Here is a 15,087-nt window from a genome sequence, read left to right on the forward strand (position 1 = left end):
AGCCCCGCGAGGGGACGCGGATACCTTCACAGCTATCCGCGTCCCCTCGTGGGCTTCACAGGTGTCAGCATCCGCTCGCCATGCTTCGAACTGCATAGCTCTTTGACTGACTACGTAACGCTGTCCGCGCGCGTCTAAGCCGAAGTGCCGGGAGTGTGAATTGAGACGCTAAAAGCGTCTCAAACCGCAATATAAGTTAGCGTCTACATTCGGGACACCCCCTGTGGTAGTGGTGTGCCGGGGTGTGCGATTTATAAGCCCCGTTTAGCCCTGTTTGTCTCCTTTTTACACTTCATTACATTTCAACTAGAGTGGCACGCGCAGCGCTACGCTACGTTACACTATAACACTTTAGCTAGAGCGGCACGCGAGCCTCTGGCAGGCTGCCAAGTTTCTGTTACTTCCGGCGCCGTGAAACTACAGAAGTACCTAGTCCTTTTTATGGGAAAGCCCAATCTTTCAAAGCCTCATATTATCACACCAGTTCACAGCATTAAGAGTGAGGACTAGCCACCATGAGCTCACAGCATGATAAGCCACCATGAGCTCACAGCATGATAGGCCACCTTGAGCTCACTGCATGATAGGCCACCATGAGCTTACAGCATGATAGGCCACCATGAGCTCACTGCATGATAGGCCACCATGAGCTCACAGCATGATAGGCCACCATGAGCTCACAGCATGATAGGCCACCATGAGCTCACTGCATGATAGGCTCTTGGCTTTGCTTAGCAGTGGGAGTTTTCTAAATTAAATATCTCCTTTCATTTTACAGCTTAATAGTAATGGTATCAATGTGTTTTTAATGGATAGTTTTATTTTAAATGTAAGACAATATGGCATAAATCTGAAGGATATAATATATATCAGTACTTCAACCCATCCATGCAAACAACACGTTTTGTTTAAAAGGTACTAAGAAATAATCATTTGAATAATACAACTGATAGAAAGTGAAACCATTTGAACGGAAGTGTTTCGGTGTATTTCTAGCACATGTTCTATTTAGGTGCAAAAAGGAGAAAAAGGGAATTTTTGTGGTTTTGCAGAGGATATTTATGATAACACCTACTTATCACCTACTTATCAGTAACGGTTATCTGGAAACAACAATTATGCTTAATATGGATATAATCAGATATCATAGTCTCATGTGTTACGGTGCACCCAAAGTCAGTATAATGTAAACTACAATTGTGGAGGAGGAAAATTTGGTAATTTTTTCCTAGCACGGCGCCCATCGCATACCGTATTTAGTGGTGTGCGATGCGATCTTCCCGTTAAATTAACAGGAGTGCTTGTACAATGAAATATCACATAGCATCGCATGCTAGCAAATGGCATGCAATGCGATGCGATTTTTAAATGTACAAGCACCCTGATGGGTGCTTACAATGTTAAATGCACCCCCATTGTCAACGCCACCCCCACTATCAACACCAACCCGAACCCGACCTTTTCATACCCCCACTATCCACGTTGGCGTGGAGTTGATTTTAGATAGTGTAGCGAGCGGACGCGGAATACGAGCCCGAAGTGTGTCGACCTAGAACAATGTTGACCTAATGGTGTCGACCTAATGCTTGTCGATCAACATGCTGTAGACCAAATGATCCCAACTAGAACTCCCATCTTAGTAAGCTTAGAGATGCTGCAGAAGGTCTGTTATATAGCGCTACTATCATTTCTTGGGCTGTACGCAGCTGCACAACCCTTGGAATTGAATTGGCCCCTGATGTTCCTACTTTTTGGATCAAACATTGCTAATTCTTGCAAATGAATCAGACAGAATTATAGTATATAGGTAAGTAACACGTACCAACTTCATAAACATTCTTATTGGTCAGGCTGGAATTACTTATCTCTGCATAAGCAGAGTCCCTGCGCGCTGGAGACTTCATCTCCACGTATCCACATTCGGTGTGCTTTGGTAGGAGAACTGGCGGGTCCTTGATGGTTGCATAAGGGTTCTCCGAGCTGCTCAGGGAGCAGTTGCTTACGCTGAATGCAGAACTTTTCAGCAGACCTGAGAGAAACAGAAACAATTAGTCATAAACCTTGGGAGTCACTGCTAAGGCAGCCTGTGTAATAGATAATGTGTGATACTGTAAAAGTACCTTGTTATTCTAATAGATGGCTGCTCTGGAAATGGATTTCCTAAGTATACTATGTCACTAATATAAACTCATATTGCTACATTTTGGAAGCACAAAACCATGTTTCAGCAAAAATGATCAAGGGCCTTACAGGGCTAAAGAAACAGAACTTTTCCTGACAATAAGTACAATTGCTTTAATACTATATCACTTGTTCTTATTAAAACAGCTGTACTAACAGATGTGTCCTTATTCATCATTGCACGGTACAGACACACGGGATGCAGTTTAAATCCCGGCGGTCGGGATCCCGGCGTTCAGAATCCCGACCGCCGAAATCCCGACACTTTCTCCCTCCGTGGGTTTCCACGACACCCCTGGAGGGAGAATAAAGTAGCGTGCCGAGCGTAGCGAGGCACCGGGCCCGCTGCATGGCAAGCGCAGCGAGCCTGCAAAGGGGGGGGGGGGCGATCCACGTCCCCCCCTTGTCGGGATTTCAGCGGTCGGGATTTCATACTGAATCCCAGACACACAGGCACACATATCTTGGCAACAGTAACCTCCACTAGGCTGCATACACTCCTAGCCGTGGTCTTCCTATGCAAAGCGTATGGGTCACAGGCACGAGCATGTGCATGCTGCATAGAAAGAATGTCTGCCCCAATCTGTACGCATTGCTGTAAGGCTGAACAAGGACACGTGTATTTTCAAAGCAATTTTCACTTGTTTGTCCTGAATGTCAACACAGTCGCTATGGACACTAAAACAGTGCACTCGCCATGCTTTGGGAACAATTTTATTCTCCCACCACACCCTAGTGGGTGGTAGGGCATGAAATACCCTCTGTCGGCACATGTCGGCAAAAAAAAAAAAGGTGCAAACCCCATGTCAACCTTTTGTCTGTCGACCTTCCTTATGTTGACCTAATGACCCTGTCAACCTAATGACCCTGTCAACCTAACCCCATGTTGACCTTCAGTCATGCCAACCTTCGTACATGCCGACCTAGTTGTTGTAGACCTAGTGACCTTCCTTGCAGCAGTGCGATCTCATACAGACATGTATCAGGCCCATAGTGTACAGTGCATGTCCAGGGGGTCTTGCTCATTTTGTTTTCTTCCTAATACCATTGGATGTCTACTTGGAGTGAAGAGGAGGCCATACATGGCTTTGTTAAGTATTGTTTTGGTAGTTTTTTTTACAATAAAAAGTAAAATAAAATAATGAAACTTACAGTGTGTGAGTCTTGTGTTTATTTTAACATTTCTGTACAGACAGGCTACAGGTTCCAATGGGTATTTAAGAACCTGGCATGTGGCTCTTGTTGTTCCACAAGTGCTGCCATACCTGCGGAGGCATGCTGGGACCTGTAGTCCATTAGTAAAAAACAATAATAACTCCTTCAAAACGCACATCCACCTCCACCAGGGGTGCAAGGAACAGACCATGGCTGGTTGTACCTAGGGAGGGGGAACCTAATTTTATTTTTAGGGTCTCTCTTTTACAAGGAAATAAAGCCCTGGGCTGACTAGTTTGGGTCTCCTTGCTATAGCGTCAGTCCCCATCTGTTTCAGATGGGGATAAATGGATGATGGGGAGTTTATTTTTTTTTTACTAAAATATTTAAGAAATGTAAATGTTATTACATTTTTCAAAATTGGAATCATCGCTGAAGTGGTTAATGTACTGTAGTGGTTAAAAGTGTGTGCACGGTGCATAGAGTGCGTGTAGATCCGGCATTACCGTGCTCACTCAGATATCCTCCTTGCTTCCAGTCTGCTGGCAGAGTCCCTGTGTAATCAATGGTGTGCGATCTCTTTCCAGGATCCATGCTCTTCAGATTCACAAACATTTGGCTGCTTTTTGACTGAATAAAACAAAAAGCATATAGAGAAATAATGCAGACATGTTCCGTTCAGGCCTGCACTTACAATTATCCCCCCCAGGCTATGATTATGTGCTCCCCCTAGTGCGCCCACTATCTATCTGTTTTACCCTATACTGCACCACAGGTGAATAAGATAAATTAATGATTTCACGGTTAAATGTATGTAATAGATTACATGATAAAATGTAAGCCGTAATAATATACATTTAATTTAATAACTATATTAGCTCTTTATATCTAAGCAGTAATATACCAGCTGGCAGAGTGCTGCTGGTGTATGACTGTCCTTTGTGGTCCCTCCACAGATCCAGACCTGGGTGCAATGCTAATGGGTTAGTTTATTTATTTCCTGATCCTGACCATCATCCTGACCATGTTGGCTTCATTTACAATTTAATAGTATGGATGAATACAGGAGGAAGTAATAACTGCTTTAATGAATAATCTGCATATAACTGTTACACTGGCAGAAACCTCCTACCGGTAAGGATAAAGGTAAATTACTATGAGTAAGTGAAGGTCTCACCTTGGACACAAACATTCTGTCCATACTGTTTATGTGATTCCCGGTGGTGCACTGGCTCAGCGTGTGGTAACTTGGGTTAGAAAAGTACTGGCTGTTCGGATTTCCTCCACTGTTGTGTGGCAGGGTATCTGCAGGGAAGATGCAAGTGAAGAGGTTACAAATATCTACCCTGCATTGAAGATAAAACCAACCAAGGGGTTGCTATGATTGCATTTGTTCTGTTGCTGATTAAGGCTGAGCTGTGTCAACCCCTCTACCCCTATGGCCCAGATGCACTAAGCTTCAAAAGTGATAAAATGGACAGTGATAAACAACCAGCCAATCAGCTTCTGTCTAACATTTTTCAACCACAGTCTGTGACATGGCAGGTAGGAGCTGATTGGCTGGCTGTTTATCACTCTCCATTTTATCACCTTTGAAGCTTAGTGCATCTGGCCCTCTGTGTGTAGCACCTTGTACCCTTCTAACCCGTGTGTGTGTGTCAGACAGATAAGGTATAAATGGTAGACAATGTCTAGGTCAACCACTAATGGTTGACAGTGACTAGGTTAACACCTTTAAATGGTCGACATACCCAATGTCGACATTGACCAAACATAAACAAAAGCTTATGATCGACTTGGTCAACATGAATATGGTTGACATGAGTTTTTCTCATTTTTGTTGACTCTGTCGACATGGACACTGTATAAGTGTACCGCTGCACTCGCCATGCTATTATATTCCCAGTCTTTGCCCACTTGGATAGTATAGTATGGAAAAACCACCTGTTCTTGGGGGGGGGGGGAAACGTGAAAAACCCATGTCGGCATTTTTCATGTCGACCATAAGTCCGTGTCGACCTTGTGTAAATATGGTCCTTGGATATGTCGACCATTTTAAGGTGCCGACCTTGTCACTTTCAACCATATTAGTGGTCAACCTTGTGACTGTCGACATAGACATTGTCTACCCAGGGACCGCATACCGTGTGAGACACCTTGTACACCCCAAATTTGTAGCCCCTACCCTATCCCCTGTATGACACACTGTACACCCCCCACCCTCTGTGTGATGCCATACACTCCCCCATACACCTATGTGTGAGACACCCTGTAACTCCCTATTACTGTGAGTGTTTGTGACACCTCATACCCCCACTATACTCATGTGTGTGTATATAGCCCAGTACCCCCACTTTACCCCTGTGTGTGCCACCCTTTATCTCCCCTCTCTGTATAATGGGGTCCTTTCAAAAATTTTCTATGAGGTCCACAAAGTTATAGTTACGCGCATGGTTAGGAATGAATATAAATGTTACACAATATAACACACAGCCATGTCCTACATAAGTTCTGTTCTCCTTACAATCCTTCACATGTTCAGATTTTTAGAATAAGCCATTACCTGCAATGGTGTAGTCTGTGCCCAGGACACGGACAGTGGGGGTGTAGGATACAGATGGCATAGCTGTTTCTTTGCCCTTCTGTTTCTGTCTGTAGATGATAAAGAGTGCTAGCAGGAAGAGGACAACCAGGACGAGGATAATGATACCAGCAATGGCGCCAATCTGGTACGTATCAGCAGGGATTGCGGCACTCGTGCGGGTCAGGCTGTTCAAGTTCCCAGCAATTATCATAACAGCTAGAAGGGTGAAACATACAGAGATATGAGGCAATGAACTGTGGAAGAGATGATATTATATTGGATGAGTTATTCATGTATCATACTGACAGGAATAAATGGCTATGTCATAACATGGAGAGCTCACTGTACAGACAACATGCAATTACATTTTTCAATATACTATGTCCAGTGTGAATATGCCATTAATAACAAATGAACACAGTATTCTCCAGAAACATCCTGCTCTAATTCAATTAGCCTTATTCATTTAACAGGGGTGAAAAGGGGGGTTAGCCTTCAGCTTTAATGCCCAGGGCTATAAAATTACAGCCCCTTTTTCTAGATTGTTGAATTAATCTGTTGTAGGGCATTAATACATTGAATGTGGGATAAGTTTATGGAACAATGGGGACAATTCACACCTGTTCGCACAGGTCCGAATTTGGTCCTGTCTCGGATGTTTTGGGTCTGCATAAGCGCATTGTCGCCGATGTGCAAGTCCCAGCTGCAAGTGCCTTCAGCTAAGTTTCTTGCGGCCTGAGTGACAGGCAGGGGGCGTTACTGGAGGTCCACCCACCAAAAAATGGTGGGCGCGCCAATAGAAACACTGGGCAGATCCCTGCAAATGCAGATGGGCCCCTGTCTGCATGGGGCGTGCGGATAACGTCACATAACATCAGCGCCTGCCCAAGATTCAGAGAAGACCGGGCACCTTCATGTGATTCTGCTCTGTCATCTTATCATTTCCTTTATCTCATTTGTCACATTGGCCCTTATTCTGATCGGTGCGGCCGGATCCGAATATGCGGCCAGCACCGTGCGTCCTAAACCCCGCCTTCCATACGGATCGCCAACTCCGTCCGTACGCGGTAAGAAGCTGTCCGAACGGACCGCACGTGTATTTCTCATGAATACACCTCCTCCATCTAAGGGAACCTCCCCCATCATTCGATGGTCGCAGAGCATCGAATGCAGGGCCGAGTGGTCCGCCAGCTCCCGCAACCTCAGACCACACGGGCATTTCTCCATGCAAAAGCAGGGATCTGGGCGGGCAGCTGACATCCGGCAATGTCATATGTCCGCCCACTACACGTGCGTCATGGCTGCATTACCATACGTACGCCCAGCGTTTGCATGGGAACGCCCATGAAACGCGGGGCGTATGCATATGGTAATGAGCCCAAATAGCCCTTCACACCCCTTTCCACCCCCTGTTCGTAGTGTACACATTTCATGCGGAATGTGGCTGTGCATCCGGCTTGCACATGTGCAGAGACGCCTCTGCACATGCGCAGACACAAAACATCGGCGGCACGAACGCACGCAGATATTACCGCACCAACCAGAATAAGGGCCATTATTCCATCTGCCTCCCCATACCTTCTCCAATCCTCTTTCACTGTTTATTTTCTTCTTACACAACACCTTCACCCCTCATCTTCCTTTTCACACCTCTTTATGGCATTATGTCTTTTTGCTCTGGATGCTTTATGTGGAATCATGGCTGTTGACTTCTATCACAAGTGGTGTGGCCGGATGGAAACTAAAACATGCCCAACACTACACAGCTGAACCTAGTAAGCATGGCAGTTACGTACAATTTTTCTTTATTTAAGGGTTACTGGGTACATGTTTCCTAGCAGGGAGCCCAGTGGCGTAACTATATAATTTGCGCCCCCCCCCCCGCCGCACTTTTTTCAGCGCCCCCCTCCCCCTCTCCCTCCCCTCCCCTGCCCATACCTGACAGAGTGCCCGGCTGCATCTGCGGTCACTATCCCGTCCAGTCTCTCCCGGCGCCGGCTCCTGCTGATAATATAAAGTGACTCTTAGAAAATGGCTGCCAAAACTGTCTGCAATTTGGGGGCAGCCATTTTCTAAGTGTCAGTTTTTATTATCAGCAGGAGCCGGTACCGGGAGCGAGTGACGGGACAGTGACCGCAGATGCGGCCGGGCAGAGTAGACAGCAGCGCAGCAGGTAACTATAGCCCCGCAGCCCCCCCCCCCCCCCCCCCCCCGGCGCCCATAGTTACTCTGCACCTCCCCGCCACGGCGGGGGCTTTGGAGGCATAGTAATGCCACTGAGGGAGCCCACTAAGCAAATAGCTTAGCGGGCGATTCTGCGTAAAAAAATTGCTTCGTCTTTGCATGCGATGCGATCACATGCGATGCGACGCAATGCGATTTTCCTATGTAATGTATTCACTGCTAAATGGTAAACGGCATCGCACCCTATACAATCGCATGCTATCGCATGCGATTTTGCCGTGCAATCACACGGCCGGGGCGGGGATGACATAGGAAAATCGCATGCAAAAAACACACATGCAATGCGATTTCAATACGGTACCGTATGTAGTGAAACTGGGCGCCCTGCTAGGAAACAAGTACGGTTACTGATAGTGTTAATGCTGCTTTAGGCAACAGTAACTGCTACCAGTGGTTAGTATGGTGGAACCTATTAAACAAAGAGTACTTCTTTCACCATAATGTATGAAACTCTATTTTTTCTAAATGCTGTATTCGGTACTTGTGTATTATCTCGGCCCCCCATTGATTTCCATCGCAGGGCATTGTACAACCAAAAATCGAGTCGCATCGCATGCGATGCGATTGTACCTGATTTTTAATTGTACAGGCACCCAGATGCCTGATTCCTATGTTAAATGCCCCCTGACCCGATTTTAGATTGTACACCCACCCTGATGGGTAATGAGTATGTTAAATGCCCCCCCATTGTTAACGCCACCCCACTATCAATGCCAACCCGAAACGCGGCGAGCGCAGCGAGCCCGCGAGGGGCAGCGGTACGCGTCCTCCGACCTTTTCATACCCCCACTATCCACGTTGGTGTGGAGTTGATTTTAAATAGTGTGGCTGGCGCAGCGAGCCCCGCGAGGGGAAGCGTAATACTTGTGAAGTAATGCGCGTCCGCTCGCCACGCTTCGGGCATTATAATGGCATGCGATACGACGCGATATAAAAATTGTACACTCAGCCCAGGGAAAGGCTCAAATTGGGTCCCATCGCATGCCATCGCATACCTTAATTAGTGGGATGCGATGCGATGGGCGCCGTGATAATACACAAGTACCCTGTATTCTTTAAATCCCCTAGATTGCAAGCAGGGTCCTCCTACCATTTGACTGTCTGTAACTACCCAGTTTATCCCAACTTCTAATTGTACAGCACAACGGAACCTACTGCTCTGTATAACAAATGGTTAATTAATACATAATAAAAAATTATTGTTTTTAACATTTTCAAGTTTTTTAATTATTGTTTTTTTGTCGAACATTGGGGAGCTCTTGATAGCATGATAGCCCTTCAGTAATGGTAAGCATGACAGTATTCACCTTCTATGTGTACCCGAGATCCAGTGGCATAACTATAGCCCCGCAGACCCCGTGACGGCAGGGAGACGCTGACTAAGAACCCTTCAGTTCTTCATGCTGCCCAGGTATGGGGTACCACCTCGCCTCCCTCTGCATACATCTGTCACGGCCACAATTTTCCCGGCGGCGGGGGGGTGCATTATTTGTCGTTAGGCCACTGCCGAGATCCACACTACATCTGTAATGTATGCCCCACCGGTCTTGGAAGGAGGAGTGTTAGGGGTTTGAGGGGGGGGGGGGTGCCCACACGGTCACGGACTCTCTCTACCCCTCTATCCATCCTCCCTCCTCACCTTCCCTGCTGGAGCCCAGCCAGTCGTTTCCCTCTCCCCCTTCCGGAGTTATCCCTGCAGCCACCACCATTAAAAATAACAGTCCCGCCGCCTGCAACTTCCACCCTCCCTCCCCGGAGTTTATCCTGCCACCGCCCGCCCGCCAGTACTTTAGTCCCACCGGCTGCGCCTTCCACCATCCTTCCTTGGAGTTTTATCTACTATACCAAGGAGCAGGGATACATGAGCTGCCTGACCCATAATCCAGCACTAATCACATAGCAGGCAGTGTGCTGGTCTGTACTGCACAGCATTGTGCCTTGCCACACTGCCGAAAGTGCCCCACCACGCATATTCATCCTTCCGGATTCCCCTCGCCCTCATCCCACAGGTGGGGGGCAGGTTGTGAGGCACACAGGGATGGTGGTAAGGCTGTGAGACACACTGTGATGGGGAGGTGGGGCAGACAGATCTCACCCTGCACCACACCCCCCTCTCACCCTGCGTCCTCCACCACCCTGTACCACCCATCTTTAACCCTGCGTCCTTTCACCCTGCACCACTCACCTCTCACCCTACACCTTCTTTCACCCTGCACCACTCCCCGCTCACCCTATGTCTCCGTCTACCAATCATCATTCCTCTATTTCCCACTATTCCTTCTCCTCTCCCACTATAAATGTTTTTGCAATGATGGACTGATGTCCTAATTTTTGGGAATCTGGATATGTGGTGTGGTACACTGCACTTAGACATGCCCCTTTTTGAGTGACCTTATGGAGCGTGTGCACGCATGATTACTTTCTTTTTCCATACCCCCACTTTTAAATTTCCACTTCGAGCAATGTATATATACATATATATATATATAGACATTGGATGGGCTCTGCACACACTAAATTAACTGATAATAAATAGTGGAGATTTGGTTCATGAATTGATCAATGCATTTAAGCCTGCAGCCCCCGTCAAGGGACTCCACTGTTCTGCAGGTCCTACCACTATCGCTGAAAATGGCTGCAATACACATAGCTATCACATCAATGTTTGATACCAGGCATGCTATCAGGTCTGAAGCTCACAGCAGACTTTGCTTTTATAGGTGAGCAGCTACCAACACACCTGTCACTAATCATCTAGGGAAATGGCTAACACAAGCTATGGAATCTTAGTTAAAAACAGGGTGCATGAGAGAATGTGACCACAATAAGACTAATTAAAAAAATTAATCTAATAAACAATATATACACTTAACATCGGCACTCACCTTTCCTAGTTTTGGGGTGCCCTATGGCTTGTGACCCCTTAACGGGGGCTGCAGGCTTAAATGCATTGATCAATTCATGAACCAAATCTCCACTATTTATTATCAGTTAATTTAGTGTGTGCAGAGCCCATCCAATGTCTGTTTAAACAATGTGGTCACAAGCCATAGGGCACCCCAAAACTAGGAAAGGTGAGTGCCGATGTTAAGTGTATATATTGTTTATTAGATTAATTTTTTTAATTAGTCTTATTGTGGTCACATTCTCTCATGCACCCTGTTTTTAACTAAGATTCCATAGCTTGTGTTAGCCATTTCCCTAGATGATTAGTGACAGGTGTGTTGGTAGCTGCTCACCTATAAAAGCAAAGTCTGCTGTGAGCTTCAGACCTGATAGCATGCCTGGTATCAAACATTGATGTGATAGCTATGTGTATTGCAGCCATTTTCAGCGATAGTGGTAGGACCTGCAGAACAGTGGGGTCCCTTGACGGGGGCTGCAGGCTTAAATGCATTGATCAATTCATGAACCAATTCTCCACTATTTATTATCAGTTAATTTAGTGTGTGCAGAGCCCATCCAATGTCTGTTTAAACAATGTGGTCACAAGCCATAGGGCACCCCAAAACTAGGAAAGGTGAGTGCCGATGTTAAGTGTATATATTGTTTATTAGATTAATTTTTTTAATTAGTCTTATTGTGGTCACATTCTCTCATGCACCCTGTTTTTAACTAAGATTCCATAGCTTGTGTTAGCCATTTCCCTAGATGATTAGTGACAGGTGTGTTGGTAGCTGCTCACCTATAAAAGCAAAGTCTGCTGTGAGCTTCAGACCTGATAGCATGCCTGGTATCAAACATTGATGTGATAGCTATGTGTATTGCAGCCATTTTCAGCGATAGTGGTAGGACCTGCAGAACAGTGGGGTCCCTTGACGGGGGCTGCAGGCTTAAATGCATTGATCAATTCATGAACCAAATCTCCACTATTTATTATCAGTTAATTTAGTGTGTGCAGAGCCCATCCAATGTCTGTTTAAACAATGTGGTCACAAGCCATAGGGCACCCCAAAACTAGGAAAGGTGAGTGCCGATGTTAAGTGTATATATATATATATATATATATATATATATATATATATATATATATATATAGACAGAGAGAGAGAGAGAGAGCAAAAGTGAGTTACATATGCAAATAAATCTACATAAACACCAACACATTAGATAAACTTACCTTGGTCGCATCTTGTACCTTTCCAGCCTGGATTGCAGTAACAAGTCCCAGTAATGTGGTCACACGTGGAATTGTTAAGACAGTCACAAACCTGCCGGCATCCATATCCGTAAGACCCTGAAGGACATTCTGAGAACAAAGCATGGTATACGCTTTGTAAGAATATATGCAAATAGCCAAAATCCAAATATTCTATACAACTATATTAATATAAGTACTTTATAGAGATATACTAAGCTTGCTGTTAGTACTCACTCTGTTGACAGTATTTCCCCATGAATCCTGTACGGCAAGTACATTGGCCAGTTATATGGTCACAGTCCGCACCATTCTGACACTGGCACACCAAAGCACATTCCTTTCCAAAGTACCCTAACGGGCACCCTACAGACAGAGAACAAAAATGTGTTATCACCAAATGGATAAGGATTCTGAACCAGGGCCTCACATCATTGCTTGTGGCAACTCAGCAGCTATGGAACAGTTCTGTCCACACTACTGCTACCACTAATGTGTATCAAATTTAGACAGGGTAAAATTTGGGGGTCATTCAGGCCTGATAGCTGCTGGGACGCTTTGCAGAGCCCTGGGATTAGGTATACATCAACCAGACAGAGTTAAATCCTGCCCCGTGCAAGTCTGAAAATTGCTGAGAGCAGGTTGCGAAAATTGGCTGGATTGACATTTTGTTGCTAATCCATTCCCAAGCCGCTCACCATCTAATGATTTGTCCAGAGTGTGTGGTCTGTGCGTAGCCCAGGACTTTGCCGCCTGCAATAGAAGCAGTCAGATCGGGGCCATAGCTGAGACACGAATTAATGCCTGGGCACTCCTGCATTTTCCCTAACAATCGCAGAAAACGTCCAGTTACCACCCACAGGTGCGGGCTTCCTGTCAATCAACTTGCGTATGGCCAATGATCAAAAAAGTAGCAGGATTAAATCGCAGGATGAGTCATATGCATGCGCAGTCTATCGATAATCGCCCAACCTGCAAATTTGCAGCTGTGCAATCAGGTCTGAATATTATTTCACAACCCCCATCTTGCTCCTTGGTCCTATATTTCCCTTCCACTCTTGCACAAATTCTCCACGGGGTTGTTAAATCATGCGGCCAGTGCAAGATGCCCTGGGGTGAAACTTGCTACAATCTCACCTGTTTCCCCCCATCCTCATAGTGGGACTTCCCTTCCCTCCCAGTCCATCTCACTAATGCAGCAGCTTAATGCCATCAACCCTCCTCCCCTGTCCTCCTCCAGTGAATGTTGGGTGTGATGACATCACACCTGACATTATCAATTAGGTGCGCTGAGAGAGGTAAAGTAATGTATGTAGGGGCCCCACTGTGCTGCTTTGCCCAGGGGCCCATAATGCTGTTAAGATGGCCCTGCCTTTTTGTTCATATTTTTACAAAAAGGGGGACAGACTTTCCTCTTCCTTACCCAGGGCACCAAAATGTCAAGTTACGGTTCTGCCTCTCCATCATAATTGACACCTCACCTTCAGCCAAGCAGAGTTCAATAGCCACAAAGCCACGTACAAAGCCAGTTATTTATTAAGTACTATGTTACTATAGCCTGGAATATATGTCTTACTCTGCGTACAGTACAGTCCAGTCCAGCCAGGGGAACATTTACACTCTCCATCATATGTGCTGCAATAGGCTCCATTGTGGCAGTTACATGTGTGAATGCAGTTCGGGCCCCAGTGGCCAGGAGGACAAGCTAAAATAAAATAACATATACATAAATAAACAATTCTGATATAAAGCAAAGAGTAAGATAAAATTACAGGTATATCACCTTCAGAAAATATCAATTTATTGGTTTATCCTTACAAATTACTTTTTCTTTGCCTTTTGTTTCTCTGTTTCACAAATATGTTTAAATTATAATGTAATAATTAATAATGTAAGTTCTCATGAGCAGGGACCTCTTCACTCATGTACTTTATATGATCATTTACACCACATTTTTTCCAACGGTACCTAGCCATTGGTGTCTGCCACACTGCAGCCATTTTTATACACAAAAAACTCCGCTCAGTAATCAGCGGTGGCTCACTGCTTAGCGAGCGTGTAACGCTGCCTGCCGTCCAGCTGAACGTCCGACAATTGAATGATTTCTCCTGCCTTTGCAAATAAAAGTCAGTACAACTGACTTTTATTTACAAGCGCCTGAACGAAGACCCGCCCGCGTACCCATGGGAACACCCAGCATTTTCATGGGGATGCCCATAAAACGCTGGGCATTCCCACGGACGAGCGCGGGTTTCGATCTCGGCCCTCCCCGCAGCTAACGGCCCAGCGAGTGTGTATCCGTTCGCTGTCGGGGTTTGCACATGCACAGAAATCTGCATGCACAAACCCCCGACCATCGGGGCTTCAGGCCAATCCTGAATTGACCCCCAAGTGCAATGTGTTGTGCTGTTTTTTTGTTTTGCTCATTTGTTTATTTACTTTGTAGTCGCTGCAGAACCCCTGTAACACCATATAACTAAAGATTATTAATAATAATGATAATAATGATAATAATAAAATATATATCAGGGGCTTATTTTTTTTATGTGAGCCCCTAAACACAAAGACATCTGGAATGTTAGTTTTAAATTGTGAGTCGCGCCCTCTGATGTGGGTCAGGGCATGCATTATTTGAAACTGAAAGAAAGCCTTCTTTTCCACATGAATTGGATCATTTTACAGAGTTCTTGAATGGCTTTGTCTGCAGGACGCTCATTTCAGTTCCTGCTATTAAAAATGTGTCATAACTCTTTCAGCTCACATTGGCTTCCTTCCTTGTGGTTCC

At 45.6% G+C, this 15,087-nt stretch overlaps 1 protein-coding gene across 2 annotated transcripts in view; it reads right to left on the reverse strand.

Annotated features, from left to right (window-relative positions):
- Window positions 1-15,087, reverse strand: part of MEGF10 (multiple EGF like domains 10) — a 130,887-nt gene that overhangs the window by 11,591 nt on the left and 104,209 nt on the right. For both annotated transcript variants that reach the window (XM_083151562.1, XM_083151563.1), the window contains exons 17-23: window positions 13,879-14,007; window positions 12,540-12,668; window positions 12,285-12,413; window positions 5,900-6,136; window positions 4,514-4,641; window positions 3,843-3,966; window positions 1,823-2,029 (exon numbers count right to left, since the gene is read on the reverse strand). In XM_083151562.1, coding sequence (XP_083007688.1) covers window positions 1,823-2,029; window positions 3,843-3,966; window positions 4,514-4,641; window positions 5,900-6,136; window positions 12,285-12,413; window positions 12,540-12,668; window positions 13,879-14,007 — 1,083 coding nt within the window. The remainder of the gene's footprint in view (window positions 1-1,822; window positions 2,030-3,842; window positions 3,967-4,513; window positions 4,642-5,899; window positions 6,137-12,284; window positions 12,414-12,539; window positions 12,669-13,878; window positions 14,008-15,087) is intronic.

This window comes from Crinia signifera, chromosome 1 (assembly GCF_055691185.1).
Source record: "Crinia signifera chromosome 1, ASM5569118v1, whole genome shotgun sequence".
Lineage (NCBI taxonomy): Eukaryota > Metazoa > Chordata > Amphibia > Anura > Myobatrachidae > Crinia > Crinia signifera.